General features: G+C 37.6%; 1 protein-coding gene across 1 annotated transcript in view; it reads left to right on the top strand.

Moving 5' to 3' along the window:
• The window catches only part of LOC132110966 (calcium uniporter protein, mitochondrial-like), a 68,286-nt gene extending 48,186 nt beyond the window's left edge, over nucleotides 1–20,100 (top strand). Inside the window, exons 3-9 of the mRNA XM_059518116.1 lie at nucleotides 14,753–14,816; nucleotides 16,654–16,824; nucleotides 17,971–18,075; nucleotides 18,166–18,326; nucleotides 18,620–18,823; nucleotides 18,942–19,058; nucleotides 19,624–20,100. Coding sequence (XP_059374099.1) covers nucleotides 14,753–14,816; nucleotides 16,654–16,824; nucleotides 17,971–18,075; nucleotides 18,166–18,326; nucleotides 18,620–18,823; nucleotides 18,942–19,058; nucleotides 19,624–19,704 — 903 coding nt within the window. The 3' untranslated portion in view covers nucleotides 19,705–20,100. The remainder of the gene's footprint in view (nucleotides 1–14,752; nucleotides 14,817–16,653; nucleotides 16,825–17,970; nucleotides 18,076–18,165; nucleotides 18,327–18,619; nucleotides 18,824–18,941; nucleotides 19,059–19,623) is intronic.
• The last annotated feature ends 423 nt before the right edge of the window (nucleotides 20,101–20,523 follow it).

Consider the following 20,523-nt stretch of genomic DNA (forward strand, 5'->3'; position numbering starts at 1 on the left):
CTAATGTATGCAGCCTTACCTATTAACGTATTTACTGTATATATGAATGCATGGGTCAATGTTCAGCATCACCCATTGATGTGCGGTCTTAATTTTTTCTGCCAAATGTGTAGGCTAATCTGGAATTGGTTTGGAAAGTAAATTTTGCATAGGAAAATCCTTAAAGACATTGTTCTAAACGTGGACTGCTATGCAAATAGACCTCGTAATCAGATCCTCTGGGTGAAATTCCTGGCTGGTGCCCCAAAAAATAGTGTGATCAAAACTAAATATTAATATTTAAGCCCAAAACCTTTAAACTTGTGTTGCTACTTAAATCTAAAGCACTACATTCAGTGGTGCCCCGTGTGAGGCTATCTTACATTTAAGATCACTGCAATATACAGTGCAAGTCAAAAAGTCACCAAAATGGTTTGTTTACCAACATTTGTGTGTTCTTGAATGTTACATTTTTGTCAGCATTGCCCAAGACACTTGTTAATTGGCAGGATGGCAGCCAAGGTCAGAGCTACTCAGTTTCTGATTCTTCCCACTGAGGTATTTTGCATCAGCTTTATTGTGGCATTTAAGTCTGTTCTGCCTTTGATTATGTGTGTAAAGTGAAGTCCATGTGTGCTTTTATTTAGTCTAAGCCATCCTCAGGCACCATTACCCCAGTGACATGAACTTTAAATGACTGCAGACTCTTGCCGTCAGTGCAGCTGCAGGAATGAAGTAAGAGACTGCTGGAAAACCCTGTACTGCTCATTAAGTCAAGTCCAAATCTTTGTTTCATTTTTATTAATAACGGCTTGATAAGTCTAATGGCTGGACGATATATTGTATTTTCATGATATATTCACCCTGATTTTGCTCTTGATATAAAATAAAGAAACATTATGAACAGTGTTGGGGGTAAAGCATTACAAGTAATGCGAGTTACATAATCAGATTACTTTTTTCAAGTAACTAGTAAAGTAACGCATTACTTTTTAATTAACAAGAAAATATCACTTTTTAATTACTTTTTAATTAACAAGAAAAATACTAGTACCACTAGTTACTTTTTTTTTCCAATTTATAGACTGACAAGTCTCCTGTCCCCATACTGAGAGAAATTGTAAGTACAGAAGCATTGTGTGCGCTGTGTGAACATGATTCTAGACTAAATGTGAATTAATTCATCCCATTTCGCCAAAAAAAAAAAAGATTTAGTATTCATCAAAATGAATTAAAAAGAATAAGTGAAATGCAAACTCAACATATGACGCACACCAGCAATAATTAAATGTGTTAACACAAATGTATCTAATCCCATTTTGTTAACCAATGTCTTTGCTGCTGACCTTTTGATGATCCAGTTCAATCATACTAATAAGCAAAAATGTCACAAAAGTAACTAACACATTACTTTCCATAAAAAGTAACTAAGTAATGTAATTAGTTACTTTTTAGGGAGTAACACAATATTGTAATTAGGGATGAATCAGGATCGGTATCGGTATCGGATCCAATACTGCCATTTTCTGGAGATCGGGTATCGGTCAGAAATCCAAATCCGATAGTGTGTGTATACTATTCTGTGTTATTGTTGAGCTCCACAAAAGGCACAAAAACATTATAAAGCACCAAAACATTCATATTTCAATTGTTCTGAAGCTGTTCCATAGTTCAATGTGAGGTACAGAATAATAATGAAGTCATTTAATTCAAGTTCACAAACTCTTCTTTCCGCTGCGGCTGTGTGTCATCCTCCATTCAGCAATGAAACTGAGTGTTGCGTTTGGTTACTACAGTCAAAATGATGAAACTCTCTTCAAAAGCTCACAGTAACCGAGGTTTAAAACTGTTAAAAGAAAGCCTTTATTAAACTAACGCACAGATTTAAGTCAAGTCAAGTCACCTTCATTTATATAGCGCTTTATACAAAATACATTGCGTCAAAGCAACTGAACAACATTCATTAGGAAACCAGTGTGTCAATAATGCAAAATGACAGTCTCTGTTAATTTTAAATAGTGTCTGTGCATTTATTTGCAATCAAGTCAACAATATCGCTGTAGATGAAGTGACCCCAACTAAGCAAGCCAGAGGCGACAGTGGCAAGGAACCGAAACTCCATCGGTGACAGAATGGAGAAAAAAACCTTGGGAGAAACCAGGCTCAGTTGGGGGGCCAGTTCTCCTCTGACCAGACGAAACCACTAGTTCAATTCCAGGCTGCAGCAAAGTCAGATTGTGCAGAAGAATCATCTGTTTCCTGTGGTCTTGTCCTGGTGGTCCTCTGAGACAAGGTCTTTACAGGGGATCTGTATCTGGGGCTCTAGTTGTCCTGGTCACCGCTACATATCAATATCTCTCCTCTTTGTACTAGTGATGTCTGGTTCGCGAACGAATAAGTTTGATTTAACCGGTTCTTCTTATTGAACCGGTTTAACCAGTTCACCAAACTGAATCGTTTGGAACTGTTTGCGTCTCCAGTAAGCATTAATCCACAAATTACTTTTAACGTGGCTGACACTCTTTCTGAGTCGATATTAACCAATATCCAGAGTAATTCATGTACTCAAACAAACTGAACTGTTGACTGAACCGCTGTGAAGAGAGAACTGAAGATAAACATGAGCCGAGCAGCTTGTGTGTTGTACTAACTTCTTTATGTGGACTCGGAGGGCTGCGCAGCCTGTACACTGTGACTCCGTGTCGTTTCAAGCTCATCATTCTGAGCGCGGGATGTGCACAAGCACTCTGTGCTGCTCTATATGGGCGCTTTTTTTATTATAATACTTTTAATAATCTTTGATTGCGTAGAATAGTTTTTCTTGTTCTTTTCTATCTATGATATGTTGCCGCCTTTATTATTGGGATATACATTTAAAAGAAACATCTTTTATATTCCTATATAAATGTATATACTTGTTTTTACATTAATGTATTTCACAAGAATACAAAGAACAACATGTACATTTCATCAGATTTTGTACTTATTCACTTTTATTTATAAATAAAATATTTCACCAGATTATATAAAATAATTTTGCACCAATGATTTTTGTAGAATCTACTGTATCTTTTGCTGCTGAATTATCCACTAACCTAGTTTATAATGGTATTTCGTCATGGATTATGATTTTTGTATTTTTTCATTTGTTATTTTTCATTAAAATGAAGTTGTTTATATCTCAGTATCGGATCGGATCGGTTCTGAAAAAAAATGGTATTGTTGCATGCCTAATTGTAATGCATTACTTTTAAAAGTAACTTTCCCCGACACTAATTATGAATATCTAAATGATTTTAATTCGCTATTTATTGGCTGTTAGTTTTCCTTTAGACTAGTCTTTATCTGATGAGTATAAGATGTGAGTTTGAGATTTAAGGCTGTTTTATGTAATGTTTTATGAGCAACTCCAATTTAACTTTTAGAAAAATGGGATTACAATTGGTAAATTTAATTAATCTCTATGAATATGTGCCAATGAACAGTGGTCGACTATATCTATATCTGCCGATGCCGATATTTGAAAAATACCATATATCGGCATCGGCCGATAAGTTTTCCTGCTTGGCTGATGCGTTCGAGGTGGGACTTTTATTTTGACAGCGCTGAGAAAGGCAGCACCTGAGCACACACAGTGCTCACACTCTCTCTCTTGTTTATTGTCGTTGTTATCAGTTCTGTCTAACATGGATAGAAGTCTGTCTAATAATCAGATAGAAAGGTTAAACAAAGGAATTGATGTATACAAAAAGTATAATAACGATTGCTTTTATATTATTAGTGAAAAAAGGCAAACATTATAATACTTTCTCGTTTGCCATCAGCATTAAGCAAATACGCATTTATTTAATTTAAACAAATCTTTGAATGACTAATGAATATTTAATTTTACAAACCTTGCAAACTTAGTCGAATCTAGCTGTGAGATCTTGTGAAGTGTGCATTTTTATCCAGAATGATTGCGTGTTCTCTGTGTGACGGTCGGCCCATGTTAATTGAATGCTTTAAACTTTAAATCTGATTTCAAATTATGCTTCATGCATTCGCCCACTGTCATATTTGTGACATTTTCAATGTGTGCTGTATGTAAAATGTGTGTTACTAATTATATTTTATAAGTGTTTATTTTACACATTTATTTTTTTTAATCCATTGTCAAATGATTTCAAATTTCTTAAATATGAATCAAATAATAATAATAATAAATAAAAAAAAATTATATATATATATATATATATATATATATATATATATATATACATACATACATACAGACACGCACACACACACGCACACACACAAACACACACGTTTCGGTTTTATATCGGCTATCAGCCCCCCTGCTTTCCAATATATCTGCATCGGCTGTCAAAAAAACAATATCAGTCGACCACTACCAGTGAAAAATGTCTATACATTTTATATTTACTACTTTACGGAAACCATTACTTGCTTATAGTGGTGGTTTGGTCTAAATTATTTTTCTCATATTAGAGAGAAAAAAAACCCCTGATACATAAATACTAAAGTACTTATCTAATGTCAAAATGCTCAAAGATATTTTCTATAGAAATTGTTGCTGTATCACTCAGTAATACTATATCCACCCTGAGGACATGAGCCAAAGAGAGAGGACAGGCAGACAGTGGAAACTTTGACACAAGCAAAGCAAGAAAGGGCCAATTCCCTCCTTCCCAGCCCACCTGTGCCCCCCCCCCCCCAGCTCAGCAGACTGTACCATGACCCTGGAGACTCCAGGATTCAGATACATAAGCCATCAGTGTTTCCACTGGCAAATTTCATTCCTGTAGAGCCGCAGCTCTGCAGTGAGGGACGACTAGGAGCCCAGGATTTTCCAGTGAGTCAGTGACTGTGGTTTGTGTGCTCATATTTGCAATACTGTCACTGACGATTCTCCATTGAGTCATGTGTGAGGCTTGTGTGATTGCGTGTTGTGTTGGGGTTACAGACTGTTTTATGGAGCCTATGGATTTTGCCATCTGTCTGCATATGCAACCGGACTATGATTCATTAGGTAGGCTATGCATTCATACCCTACACAAATCTATGAATGCAAACACTTCTAGCCTTTTATGTTACTGCATTCTGAGATGTGTTGGATCCCAATTCATAAAGTAATGAACTATAATGTGTAGTATATTATATTTGCCACTTAATTTCTGGCAATATTGTCGACTTGATTGCGCAGAAATTATTTGAAAAAACTGACCTGAGCTGGACAATGACATCAGCGATGAACTGACTAACTGAAAAAACTGACTGTTTACTGTTGTCCTCTTTTTAGAGCAGAATTGAATTTTGTTTGCATTTACACTATTTTCCTGTTTAAAGAGCCCCTATTATGGGTTATGAAAGGTTCAGATTTTGGTTTTGGGAGTACCCAACAATGGGCTAACATGTATACAAGGTCAAAAAAACACTTTCATTGTCTTATAATATACTTTTATTTTACCTTATTTGCACAAGGACTCCCAAATGATTCGCCCAACATAAAATTTTTCCAAACCCTTCCTTTGCATGAGGCTAGTCTGTGGTAATTGGTCCGTTTGGTCTGTTTTATTTGATCATGAGCTTGTAATGCAGTGCTGCTTTGTGTACAGCATTACCGGGGAAACCACTATTTTTTGTTCCCTGGTGGCAAAGAATGAATCTGCATTTTCATTCAGACCAATGCAAAAAGACCAACAAGTGTGCTAATGTTTCATGTTGAAGTCAACATGAAACACTTGGGATTCGTTTTAAAAACGACTAATTTCAGAACAATATCTTTAAACACAGTGCACTTTCAGATGTAAAACTCTTGAGGATGTTTTCATTCACTTAGAGCTGTGTTACTGCATGAAAGGTAATAAAAAAAAAAAAAACAATAATAGGGCCACTTTAACACCGTAAACCTGCTTTGAAACAATCTGTATTGTAAGAAGCGTTATATAAATAAAGGTGACTTGAAATACAGGAGTCACTCCAGAAATTGTGATTTTCATTTTAAAATAGATAACTTTTGATATGGTTACACCTGTCGTTTACACTACCCCAGCGTCTTCGACTCTCGAAAATGAAGACTTTCGTAAAAGATGCAGACCCCATTTTAGTTTGAAAATTGCGTGGTTGCTTTTCAGTGTAAATGGCCCAAAACGGAGACTTTTGAAAATGATGGCATGGCTGACCACATTTGCTCTGCGTATCCTTGACGACCGTGTAAACCATGTTTAAACCATGTACCCATAGTTGTATCTGCATGAAAGGTCATGTGACCTGCGGTTTCGGTTGTGTAGTGTGGATGGAGATCGTTTCTGAAATGCAGTACAGTGTAGACGAGGATCTAGTGATTCTAGTGAGGATCATGATTACACTAGTGTCAACATGGCTAATAGTGACAACCATAGTTTATCTTTGTGCAAATAGAAGAACATTAACAACTAGTTTTTTAGGTTCTGTAAATTCTTCTGGGATTTAATGTGAATTTGCTTGTCCCTGCCTGAAATGCTCAATTGAAAGTACAGATTTTGTAGTCATAAATAGCAAAATGTTGTTGTCAGTCCTGTTAATGACCAAACCCTGAGTACTTATTTAAGGATGTTTTGTTCTGGACACACAGAGGAGAGACAACATGTTTGGTTGTGTGTGCCAGTGTTGGGAAGTAACTAACAGAAGCAGAAAGACATGGCATCTTTCAGTAGCGTGACAGCTGTTTTGAAATGTGTAGCTTTTTCCAAGCTGTTTATTTCCTGTAAGTAGCAGTCTAGCGTAACAAGATGCTACACTTCTGTTTTTATTTGACCTTGTTTTGAACACAGCTCAGCTTCAATTAAACTATTGCATTTAAAGGAGCTGAAATAAAATATAAATATTCGATTGGAACATTATCAGCTTAAAGTTATTTCAGTTTATTGCCAAAGCAACGTTTCTTTTTAAGTAATAGATTTTAAGTCAACAATACATCAGACATGATCCTTCAAAACACTCCAGGTGAAAAGCTGTGGTGGCTTCAGATGTGTTATACGCTGTATACCCTGACAATGATCTCGATGCAGCAGTAATAAGCCCAGTCATCACAGGCTCACATGATAAAATGGAAGAAGTGGGTATCTCTGTGGGTATTCTATTCAGCTCAGTTAAGTGCAGTTTGGGTAAGTGGATGCTATCTGTGAAACTGTAGTACTGATGATTTGTGAATCACGTAGAGCTCTTCAGAAACATGATTCTGGCTAATGGTGACCAGACCAGTCTCACATTTCCCTAAACCTCACTGCAAATGAATATGCAAACATCAATGATGTCCACAGATTATATAAATAACTATGATTTGCTGCATCTCACTGAACACTGACCCAAATGAATCCAAGCAGGATGATTCAGCTGCACTGACTTTACACTTTCAGATGCAGAAAGCTTTATTTAGCTGAGAGATGTATTATAGGGCTAATATGGGAATCTGGCTGTAATGTTTTGTCTAATTTTTAAAGGTCAGACAACAGCAGAACACATTAGGGAAATAATTATATGAAAAACTTGTGTTACACTATAAGCACTATACACTGTGTGCTAATGTGTGCTCAGCCATATAATATTACTGTTTCTTAAAGTGTAATAGGTTTTAAAAAAGTAAAAAAAAAAACTCAATGTTTGACTGTAAGGGAGTGATGTAAAATCATTAGCTTAGTTTAAGAACAGCAGAATCAATGGGAGGCTTACACAAATATTTATCTGTGGGTATGCATGTAATGCTTGCATGCATGCATACCCTGCTGAACGAATGGTGCTCTTAATGGACATGTTCACAAAGATACCCCATCAGTGAAATGTGTGGCTGTTGTTGTGTGTGAAACACCCAGATGGTCCTGTATCTGCAGTAATACTACAAAGTGCTGCAGCACGCATTGATTAATGTTACAGGCAGGGGAGTGTGTGCCTGTAGACGTGTTTTATTAACACAGCTTGGTATGTGCTAGCCACATCCTGTGTCGAAGTCCTCACGTGCACACACATGCATATGCTGTGTGAAATGCGTTCTGCTGAGCTGTCTCAGCGCAGTGCGGGGGTAGCGGGGGCGTTATAGCATATTAAACAGGGAAACACTAGGATTCAGAGTGAGGGAGGGGGATGCCGGCGAGAGACGAGGTGAGGGGTAACCCTCCTTACAAGGCAAGGGATTCCACCACTGCAGTAATCAGCGTTTCCTGCAGATTTCCCCCGTGCACACGCTCACAAACGTGTGTTTCCCCAGAAATCCTTTCATCAGACTCCAGTCATCAATTAGCATGACACACTCGCTCACTCTCTCTCTCTCTTTCTCGTTCTGCCTTTACTGAACCGTTCAGACAAAAGAAACGCAGTAGGATAGGAGAGAATGCAGGGGTCTTCAGACTTGAACTGCTTTTACATTCAATGTGAAATAGTTTGTGCATGTGGACACTGGGACACCACACCCATACTGTATATGCTTAATGAGCATTTAATTTCAAAATCGTTGCATTTTATAGGAAGTTAAACTTATAGTTTTAATTGTATTAGGATGCTTACTATTAAATGTTGAAATATGGCTATACTGACATTTAGACACACAAGCATCCAAGTAGCGCATTTAATTGGTGCAAAAATTCAGAATATTGCAAAAAGAGTTTGTGAGAGAGGCATTTTCCTTCTGATCTGTTAAAAAAATGGTTTATTTTTATTTTTCTGCGAAAATGTATAAAAATTTGGACTAGATAACTTGTAGTTGCTGTGACTCTTCATAATTTAAACCGTAGACTGTAAAATGCTGTGCTTAAAACCAGCTGTTAATCAAGAAAGTTCCCATACTGTAGCAGATCTAACGAGATATTTTATGTAATTTCACAGTAAAATAATGTTACATTTACAGTTTTTGCAAATGTAAAAGTCATCTTCTAAATGACAGTAAAAACATCCCCAGTTCTTGATGTCTGTGTAAATGTTTAATCCCTGTAAAGAAGATGTGTTCACTTGTGTAAGCAAGTGTTTCAAGAATACATTTTTGGGTGAACCGTCACTTTAATAGATTGCAGTTTAGAGTAAACTTTGTGTTTTGCAACATTTAAACAGTACTTTCTTCAGTAAATAATAATTCAGTAAATATATTTCCATTGTCCTTTATGTGCAGAGAGAGTGGATATGTTTTGGAAATTGTATTCACATCTTGGTGTTTCCATCCAGCATTTTTCATGAAATAAGCCAAAATATACATAAAAATGACATGATGGAAAGTGAGGTCAGGTTTACTGAACAGGGTGTTTTACAGTATGTAAGTGGCCTTTACATATTACTTTCGAGAGAAAAATAAGGGTAAAATCAGCCAAAAAGTAAAATAATTTTAGAGGTAGAGCAAGTTTTGATAAAAGAATGATAAAGATGTCGGGGTACACTTGTCAATCATTCACATTAAGACCAATAACATTACACAATGAAATTTAATTTTCTTTTGGTTTAAATGTAAAAATCAAGGATTTTTAATATTTTACCGTTAAATTCATGGTCATTTTTTGTCATGGTGAATGTAATGCATCTTACTGCAGCTTCTGATCACGGCACTTATCTAATCGCTGTTTGAGCTCGCCTCACACTGACTAGCTATTACAGGTACATTAAGAGAGTACACACACTGCTGAGTCCACTGTGAGTCACTGATATGGGATGTTCTGCCAAAGTGTTTAGTCTCTTATTTTAGTAGTACGTACTTTTATACTGTTATAGTGTTTAAGTGGACAGGGCTGTAGTGTTATCTGCATGGTTCCCAGTCTCAGAGCCAATACAGTGAGTCTGACTGACCAGTGTAGGCAGCAATGAAGTCAATGTTGTTGACAAACGACTGGCTCAGTCCTACTGAGAGAAGAGTGAAGGTGATAAAAGATGCACTTTATTCTGTAAATGTAACGTGGGATGTTCTGCAGGCCTCAAGAATAAGGATGGCCTGAGGCCAGTGTCAGAGAGTTTCAGGCCAGTTTATGTGTTAGGTTACGCTTTATCAGATGACGACTGGGTCTCGTAATTCATTTACATACATTTTCATTCCTTGCAGACGTTGGCTTTAAATTAGCTCGGATGTAATATTATCTAACTGAAAGAGGCTTTGATTAAAATTGATTTGCTGTTCACATCATGTTACGTTAGTCTTAGTAGCTTATGTTAGAATGAGTTAAAAATCTTTAATGTTTTGCCATGCCATCATTTTATGTTATTGAATTTAATGCTGCCTTGGAGTAATACCATTTAATCTTCTGACTATTGCATGTTTTCTTTGTAAAGACACATTTTGATTGATACATTTCATAAGTTCATAATCGCAGATGAATTGCATTCGATTTCAAATGCGATATGTCCGTGAACTACGGCTCTGTGTAGTGAATGCTGACTCGATCTGAAAGCAGGTGATGGTGATTTACCACTAATCACGGGACCGGCTTTACTGACGAGATGCGCATGACAAATGAATGCGATTAATTGCCCTGCCCTACATATGACATGACATGGGAAATAAGAGAATAGATAGAAGTCAAAAGAGAGCGAAGCTTAATTTTGTGCCTTGCTGCTGTCTTTACTCAGTGGATTTGTGTAGATTGATCGATTCACAGGTCTTTACACAAGGGCTGATGTTTCTGTGTCAGTACAAACTTTTTTTTGAAATAGTCAGTCGATGATTGCTTCGAAGGCTGGCCAATGCCAAACAGTGTGAACTAAAACTCCATTTAATTATGACACTTTATTTTACAGTATCTTTGTTACACAGGTTACATGTACTTGCTATATTAATAATGATAAATTCTGCATAATTGCATGCAAGTAACCCTAAACCAAACTCTCATCCTCAACCATATAGTAAGTACATGTAGTTAATCAATGTAACTCCGTGCTTAAATGTATAATTACTCTGTTACAAGGACAGCATAAAACAAATATGGTAATAATGATTTAAATGTGTAAGGAAAATGTGTTGTTGCTTTTTTACTTGATGGTAATGGGTTATATGAATGCCGCGTGCGTTTTAAAGTAGAAAGATTTAAAAATAACTTCACCTTGTATACGAGGGCAAAGCTAGCTGCTAGCTCTCCTCCAGAAGCTCTTATTGTAGGAAGTGAACATTGTTTCCTGTCAGGCCGTTTAAAAGCCTGTTCACCTTGACTTCCAGAAACCGTGTAAACGGCAGTTCTATCGGATTGGATTATGTGATTTTCAGCTGGCTCTTGCCATTTTTATGTGCAGAATGCCAATCTGTTTTGGGTAAAGCTAAAGACTAAAGCAAGTTGTTCTTGTCTAATGCCTCTGACACCTTTCCACATTTTCAGTAGTAATAATGAAAGCAGACATCACCCTCTGCGGAGGGGTTGGTTTGTTATCTCTTCATTACTAATTAATGGCTGTCCTCGGCTGAAATCTGCACTTTAGCGGCTGTCAGAGAATCAAACACTGTTTGTGATGACTGTTAGGGCTTCAGGTCAGATGGACCTATGACTTCCAGTTCCCACTGGAGCCATGCATTAGTTGCACAGTGTCCCATTGCCTGCGCTGTATTGGTTGCGAGTCCATCAATTTAATTAGTTTTTTAGTTTTGGTCACACAATGTAAAGCATACATAATGTTTGTTTTTAGTAAATGGTCAGATTAAATTTGGACAGATAAAAAAAAAAACACATTGGTGAGAATGCTAAAAAGTGCTTTTCTGACCATGGTGGCGATATTTACTATGTTGATTAGTAATGGGTTACCTTAAAAGGTTGAGTTAAATGCAGTAACACTCATGTTGTTCCAAACATGGTTTTAGTCACTGTTTTTCATGCAAGGAATAATTGATGACTTCAGTTTCCTCCTATGACCAGTCCGTAACACATGAAGCATAAATATACAAAATGCACATTTTAAGACACACATGTATATGAACATTCACTTTGTGTCACTGTGTGTGTCTGAAAGCATTTTTTATTTTTTTTATCTGACTGATAAAATCCATCAGATTCAAATGTTTATAAACTTAATCTTTTCCTGTTGATCAGATTATTTTGTGTCTAGACTAAATTCAATGATGAACTGCCTTTTAACAATCATTTTTGCATTATTGACACACTGTTTTCCTCATGAATGTTGTTCAGTTGCTTTGACGTAATGTATTTTGTTTAAAGTGCTATATAAATAAAGCTGACTTGACTTGACTCTTTCAGTCTGATTGACTTTCCTAACACTTTCCAAACATACTGATGATTTATCTTATCATTTGTTATTTATTGGCTTGGTCAGTGTCTTTGTGGTTTTTGGTTCTTTTGCTGTTGTAAGGACCTTAGAAATTAAACGTTTATCAACCATCAGATTAAAGCATTCAACAGCAAGATGCACTGTTTAGGGTGGGTTCATATCGTAGACAAACTAACAAAGTAATTATAATAATTTTTTTAATCAGCTGTTTTATTCCAACCGTTACTCCTGGTCAGAAGGTACATATTAAGTTTATGCACACTGCAGAGTTGTGTTTCAGATAAGTTTAATGGTGCATCACAAAAATATTTTGTAAGTTTTAACTTAGTTCACCTTTATATCAAAACTAGTCTAAGTTGTAACATACGAACAGCTGGTACAACTGACGACTGGCCCCGACTGGTATGTTACATGTAGGCATGTAGGTTATGGTGTTCCAATAGAGAGATTCATTTGTTTACAGAAGGAGTGGAAGGAGCGCTTAAGGGTGTAGTGCTGATACTTCTTGACTTGTTCTTTACTGGTTCCTTATTTGAACCGGCAACAATCCTATTACAATCCCCAAGCTTTGACTGCTGCACCATAAATGACACAATGCAAGTAGATCTGCTGTGCATGTAAATGCTGTGGAGTATTTTCGATTGCTGTCAGGTTAGTGGGTTAGCGTGTGTGGGTGGAGAGTCAGTGTGTAGATGCGTGGGTGGAAACATTGAAAGCTCTACTTCAGAAAGAAATGGAGTGGCCAGTGAAACACACCTCAACACTTAGTTGAAAGTGAAAGTAATGTGACATACAGCCAAGTATTGTGACCTATACTCAGAATTCGTGCTCTGCATTTAACCCATCCAAAGTGCACACACACAGCAGTGAACACACATACACCGTGAACACACACCCGGAGCAGTGGGCAGCCATTTATATTGCATCACCCGGGGAGCAGTTGGGGGTTCGATGCCTTGCTCAAGGGCACCTAAGTCATGGTATTGAGGGTGGAGAGAGCGCCGCACATTCACCTCCCCACCTACAATTCCTGCCAGCCCGAGACTTAAACTCACAACCTTTGGATTACGAGTCCAAATCTCTAACCATTAGGCCACAACTTCCCACATGGTGCCCAAAAATGACCACACTGCAAATCTCTGGACGTTCTACAGCTAAACACACTTCTGCTGCTGTTGATTACTAAGCAAACTTGGTGTGTGTGTGTGTGTGTGTGTGTGCGCGTGCATGCGTGCGTGTGTGTGTGTGCTTGTAATGTGGTGCAAGGCAAAGGTCTCATTTCCCATGATCTCAATATAGAATCCCCATTCAGTTTGGCCACAACGCTCTCTGTCTTTCTCTCTCTCTCTCTCTCTCTCTCTCTCTCTCTCTCTGTGTCTGTCTCACTGTTTTCGGTGACTATCCTCTTCAGAAGCACAGTGGAAAATGTGATGTATTTTCATGTGGCCAACATGTGGTTCTCTTCTGGCTGCCTCTCAATTCAGAAACGCCTAACTGCTGGTCTGCTGGTCTGAGAGAGACAGCGGGTTTACTATTGACATGCTTTGCAGTCCTATTCTTTATATTGTTGTTGTCTCAAATGCAAACAGTGTTTTCAGAGTTCATATGCTTTAAGGTGCAGTCACATTAGCAAAACTCTTTCTAGCAAAACTGTCCTTTGTCAATAGTGTAGTGATGCAAGAAGTGCAGCAATCAACTGGATCTTTGATTCATTAAAAAAAAAAAAATCCAACTTAAATGTTAATTTATTCATGATTCTGACATCTCCCATAAACTCTCCTCAACATGGTAATACAAGTAAAGTTCGATATCATAATGTGAATAATGACTGTTCCTCACACAATGACTTATTGTATGATGTCAGAAGACTTGGATTTATAATGGACAATGTCAGCTTTTATGGTTCTTTTTTGTCATCTTGGAGATTTTCATTCCCAATCCCCATTTACCCCCATTATATTGAAAGAGTGACCTGGATATTCTTCAGTTTTCTTCATATTTACCATTTGTGTTCTACAAAAGAAGAAAGTCAGGTGGAATGGCATGAAGGAGAGTAAACAATGACTTTTTGGGTGAACTATTCCCATAAGAATTTCATTAATTAGTAGTATGAACCTGTCACCTTTGTTCTTCATAGCACCTGTTTTTTAGTTGGTGCTAAATATATGAAGATAAAATACACATTTTCCATGCTTCAGTGATTCCTGTTTTTGTATATTTGTCCAGTACCAGTGTGTTGCTCAGTGCCAACCCCCATCATACTGTGAAGACAAAAACATTTCCATTTATCCCCTAAAGGATTGTTGTATATCACATGGGCACTGTAACACTTACAGCAACTACTCAAAATGAAAAAAGCCCATCTGTGATGCAAGTGTCATCATATCTCACACGCTACACTCAGACAAGCCTGGACAAATGGGGAACGTCTACAACGTTTTAAACAGACTCAATTGTGCAAGCAGTTTAGTAAGAATATGTTTGTGTAGCTGTACTGCTTAAATAAGATTCAACAACAAATGACCTCCCTCTTTCTCTTCTTTCGTTGCAGGGCTGGAAGGGCTCCCCCTCATGGCAGGGTCAAAGACTACTGTGTTCATCCGCTGCTACAGAAGGTGAGTGGTCATGTCCATGCTATGTTTATTTGTGTTTATTTGAACACATGCAAATGCATGTGAGTATTTGCATCACTGAGTCATCACTAGGGCTCTGCCATGAACACCTTCCTTTGGGTCTCAGAAGCATGTTTTTAATTCAGTTTTCTCCAGAAAATTCTTTATTAAAGAGTTCAACGCCTTCAACCAAACTAGCCAGTACCGAGAACATACAGTATACACTACAAATAATGGTTTGAAGTCAATATTTAAGAATAAAAGCAAAGTGACAAAACACAAGAATATGTACTGAACATCCTTAATGTAATTGGTACAACCAGATGTTATTGAGTCTGGGTTTAACACTGTCATTTATGCTCAATACATTATAATATCTCATATTAACCAATATTAGGTGGATGGCTGGCTAATGTTAGTCGACACTACCTAAAAAAGCTGTAGAGACTAAAGCAATTGTTATTTCCTTAGTAACAGTGGATTATATTCTATATAAACATTTATAATCATGCATTTGGCATATGCTTTTATCTAAAGTGATAGATTGCTTCCCTTGGAATTGAACCTATGACCTTGTCATTGTTATATTATATTAAATATAGTTGAGTGAAGAAGTTCACTAACAATTTGACAACTTAACACAAGTATTATGTAAAATTAATAAAGTTTGCATGTTATCACTGTAGATCTGTTTTCCCACTGATATTTTGGAAGGCATTTTTCCTTCTGGAACCATAATGCTGATAAAATCAGATGTTGGAGATTCCTACTTATTATCTTTGGCATAATAGCTTTTTATCACTCGGAAAATGAATAAAACAAACCAGCAACATTGTATTTAGCATTGCAGGTGTTCGATTGTCAACAAAGAAACCTCCTAGCGACTGCAAATGAGAATAAAAGGATGCCATTATTAACAGAGAGGCTCATTTACTGTGTTTTATACAGCTGTATCTGCAAACTTTTGCTAAACAGGATTTATCATTGTGTAATGATGGAAATTTGACTCGTTAGCTACATTGATGTGCACTTGGATAAAACTGTTCTAATCAGATTGATGGCTCGATCAAACCTTGACGTAAACGCCTCAATCAATCTGACAGAGGTTGATCCAAATACACTTCAGTCAGATAAAAAGGTTCTAGACATTAAATAATCTAATCACCATAAATAAAAATCTTACACGTGTAAACACTTTAGGTTTTTAAAGATGTCCTTGTTACAGTGTAATTATACATTTATATACGGAGTTATATTAATTAACTACATGTACTTTTACTATATGGTTAGGGTTAGGATTAGGGTTTGGTCTAGGGTTACTTGTATGTAATTATGCATAATTGTTATTATAATAGTAAGAACATGTAACAAGGACATCTTAAAATAAAGTGACAGCAGCTGGAAACAGCAGGATATGCACTGACACTACACTGATGAACGGTGACGTCCACTGACTCCACAGGGCCGGGTTGTTGTTTCGCTCAAGAGAGAGCATTCATAACTCAGGACAGTTCCAATGCTGCAGTAGTGTGATGTATTCTCCCATCATTCAACAGGGCCCTGTGGTTCCCGCATACCGTCATCCCAACACTGCCCCCTGCTGGCAGTCTACCCATTCACTGTCCACCTAAGTCTCTTACACGTTCCTGTACAAACTCTCAGCAGACTGTATCTTTCTTTTGCCATTTAAATGTGCTTAATGAGTCTGAGGAACTAAGTTTTGATGGCTCAATTAATTTCTAGTGAGTTCTTACTGGACTACATTGTTACTATACATAAAAATCCTGCGTCATTTGGTTGCTACTCATCTAATGTGGTTTCTTCGGTCATGTGTCTGCAGACGTTACAGTGGTGTATCAGAACGGCTTGCCGGTGATCTCCGTACATCTGCCGTCCCGGCGAGAACGCTGCCAGTTCACCCTCAAACCCTTGAGCGACACGGTGGGGGTTTTCCTTCAGCAGCTGCAGGCGGAGGACAGGGGCATCGATAGAGTCGCCACCTACTCTACAGGTGGAGTACAACACATAATCCACATCCAGTCTCTGAAATCTAAACATAGACAAGTTGGTTGAATCTTTTGCCAAAGCTTTCATAGATAAACACTATTTTATGGTGTTTACATGACAGTTGTCATTTATTCACCCATATGAAATTTTAATAACCCTTTATTTTGATGGTCCCCTCGTCAGACTATTAGTAGACTATCTGATTAATATCTGCTAACTCTTTATTGTCATGGTCTCCCAGCGGACATTCTACTTTCGAAGTACTTGCATAGAACTTATTCTAGCCCTAACCCTACCAGTCTACTAATACTCTTCTAATACTCCAATGAGAGTTAATATACATGTAGGTGCAATGTAACTTATAGTCAACGAATGTGTTAAAGGGACCATCAAAATAAAGTGAAACCAATTTTTTTAACTTGTCTTTTTTCCATGGATGAATGAAAGTGGATGGGGATTCATTCATTCTGCCAAGCTCAAAGAGGTTGTTTTCTTATTGTTAAATTTTAATTGCATACATACATACGAACATACATGTATGAGACATTTTTAAAAGAACAGCTTTCATTTGAGATAGAATTTTTTTGCTTACTATTAATTAATTAAAAAATCTCACCTGACCACAAATATTAAACGATTGTGTACAGATAACACAATGATAACAGTTTTCATTTTTGGGTGACTTCTCCCTTTAAGAATATTCAGTGTAGCATTGCGCATGTAAACACATTCACTGTTCTGAGCTCTAGGGAATAAAAACATTTAAGTTCAAATTTAAGTTATTTACAAATTCTTTTGTAGTTTAATCCACAAATTGCAGATGAACGTGTGGCTTTATCTGACATGTTTAACTTGATAGTACATCTTAAAATCTAATTGAGGAGCAAGAATCATTTGTACTCTGTGCGAACTGCATATCTGCTCTGTTTCGAGCTCAATTATTCCCGTGTGAGAGGCACTTGACCTGTCTTTACCTCTCTCTGTTTCACCTCAAATTGGAAAATGCTTCTTTTCCTGATGAGCAGACTTAACGCTGAGCAGGAAACCTTTGTGATAAGCATTTAGATTGGCTCTTGTATTACATAACCGTTTCAGTGAGAGGATTGCGTTCCTATAATTTCCCTCTGTGTCTCTACTTCTGTCTCTATAGATGGAGCAAGAATAGCATCCTCTACAGGGATTGACATTTTACTCATGGACAGCTTTCAGCTAGTCATTAATGACACAACACACACGGTGCAGCCGCCCAGGAGAGGTGAGTGTGCCGGTTTCGTTGTGGCTCATTATGTGCAATACTATGCGGAGGCCCTACTATTTTTTTATTTTTTTTTGGTGTCTGTTGCAGATCTGCTACCGCACGAGGACGCAGAACAACTGAACGATGTCAAGCTCTTGGTGCAGCAGCTCTACTCCACCCTGCTTATAGAAAACCATCAGCTGACCAAAGAGAGAGAGCTCATTGGACGACTGGAGGACCTCAACTCTCAACTCCAGCCCTTGGAGAAGGTGCGGGGATTAAATGACACCTGAGCAGTTTATTCTCCTCAAACTATCCCACCCCAACCCTAACCCTGTGTCTTTTAATATGTTTTAATGTTATTTTAACCTGAGCTAATGGGACCTTACTGTAAAGTGTTACTCATTAAAAATGTAATTAATTTTGGATAAGAAACTCTTGTGAATGATTTGTCATTTTCTTTTCAACACATTGCTTAATACAGTGTGGACAGCCACTGCAGAGTAGTAAAATCATGGTAAACTCATATTTTCTGAATGTGTGTAATATCGGTTTTCCTCAGGTTAAAGAAGAGCTGAGTAAGAGAGCAGAGCGCAGGACTACATGGGTGCTGTGGGGTGGGATGGCATACATGGCCACACAGTTTGGCATTCTGGCACGGCTGACCTGGTGGGAGTACTCATGGGATATCATGGAGCCCGTCACGTATTTTATCACCTATGGTACAGCAATGGCTATGTACGCTTACTTCGTGCTGACACGTCAGGTGAGCAGCTCCAGCTCTTCCCCACAACTCGCCCCAGATGATCAGAGGAATTTCAGAAGGTCCCGGTGAATACACGAGGAGATCCGTCTGACCTCTTTACTGTTGTTCTCGCTCACAGGAATATATTTACCCCGACGCCAGGGACAGACAGTACCTGCTGTTCTTTCATAAGGGTGCGAAGAGAACACGCTTTGACATTGAGAAGTACAACAAACTGAAGGATGCGATTGCTGAGGTAAGCCAACATCACTTTCACATGAGTCACTCCTTTCATTCTCTTAAAGGAACAGAACACTGTTCTTAAATACTCTAGACATGTGCCAGTATTCAATATAATAATATATTGCAGATTTTGAAAACACAGTGAAAACAGCTAGTTATATATACAGTACTCCACTATTATTGGCGTCCTTGGCTGTGAAAGTAAATCTGCATTGTTTATATTTTTAATATTTTCTTCTTCATCTCTTCCATTGAAGTAAAACCATTGAAAGATTAGGGAATACATGGGTAGCACTTTACAATAAGGTTCATTAGGTAACAGTAATTAACTGTATTTGTAAACACGAACTAAGCATATAAAATAAAAACTTCCACAGCTTTTATTGATCTTAATTTTAGTTTCAACATTTACTAATACATTATTAAAACCAAAAATTGTATTTGTTAGCATTAGTTAATGCACTGTGAACTAACAGTGAATAACTGTTTTCATTAACTAACATTAATAAAGATGAATAAATACTGTAACAAATGTATTGTTCATTGTTAGTTCATGTTCTTTTCTCTGTCTCCCTCAGGCGGAGTTGGATCTAAAGCGTCTTCGAGACCCGCTGCAGTTGCACCTCCCTGTCCAGCAAATCACTGCCAGCAAGGACTGATGAGAACCTGAAGCCCTTTCTGCCTCTCTCTCTCTCTCTCTCTCTCTCTCTCTCTCTCTCTCTCTTACTTTTTTTTGTCTTTTTGTTTCATCTCTACGACCTCAATGAAAAACCATATCCACAGCAGGCTTCAGAGTTTTATTGTTATCCTTTTTATTGTTTTCCTTAATTTGGCAAGTCTATGCAGAGGAGAAGAGATACAATTAAATGAAACGACTTCACAACATCCCTGAACGGATGGTGACGGCAGATGATTGCTGAACTGGTGCTCTCATAACGCAACAGGAGCACATGGAGAAACGCACAGCTACTTCAGACAGGAAGCTGAGACACTGGGATTCAAGCAGTACATCGCTATGAGAACATGACCCCACGTCTGAAATCTAAAAACCATCTGCCTTTCCACATTTGAGTATCCCTAACTCTGACACTCTGCAGAAGAGATTTTGGGATGCGGTGCTCTTTCCGTCTTGGAAAGGATCCGTTTACCATCGAGCAAGTCCTCTTGTGGCTGAAACAGCCTAAGCAAAACCCTTCTCGACTCGCCCCGATTCCTTCACGCATTCTGTATGGAGAGCTGAAGACAGACCTAACAGCTAAAATATCACTGTGTGTTCTATTATTCCAAAAAGACAAAGAATCAAAGAGTTTTGGCACTTTTTATTTTAAAAGCCATATTGTTTGACAATGAGAGAAATGTGCAGAAACAGTTCTTCTTCTCATTATTAGATTATTATAATTTTTTTTAGCCATGCCCCCAGACATTACATATCTGCAGATGCTCTGATATTTTATTTGATGAGATTCTCAACATCAAAT

Source organism: Carassius carassius, chromosome 30 (genome assembly GCF_963082965.1).
Source record: "Carassius carassius chromosome 30, fCarCar2.1, whole genome shotgun sequence".
Lineage (NCBI taxonomy): Eukaryota > Metazoa > Chordata > Actinopteri > Cypriniformes > Cyprinidae > Carassius > Carassius carassius.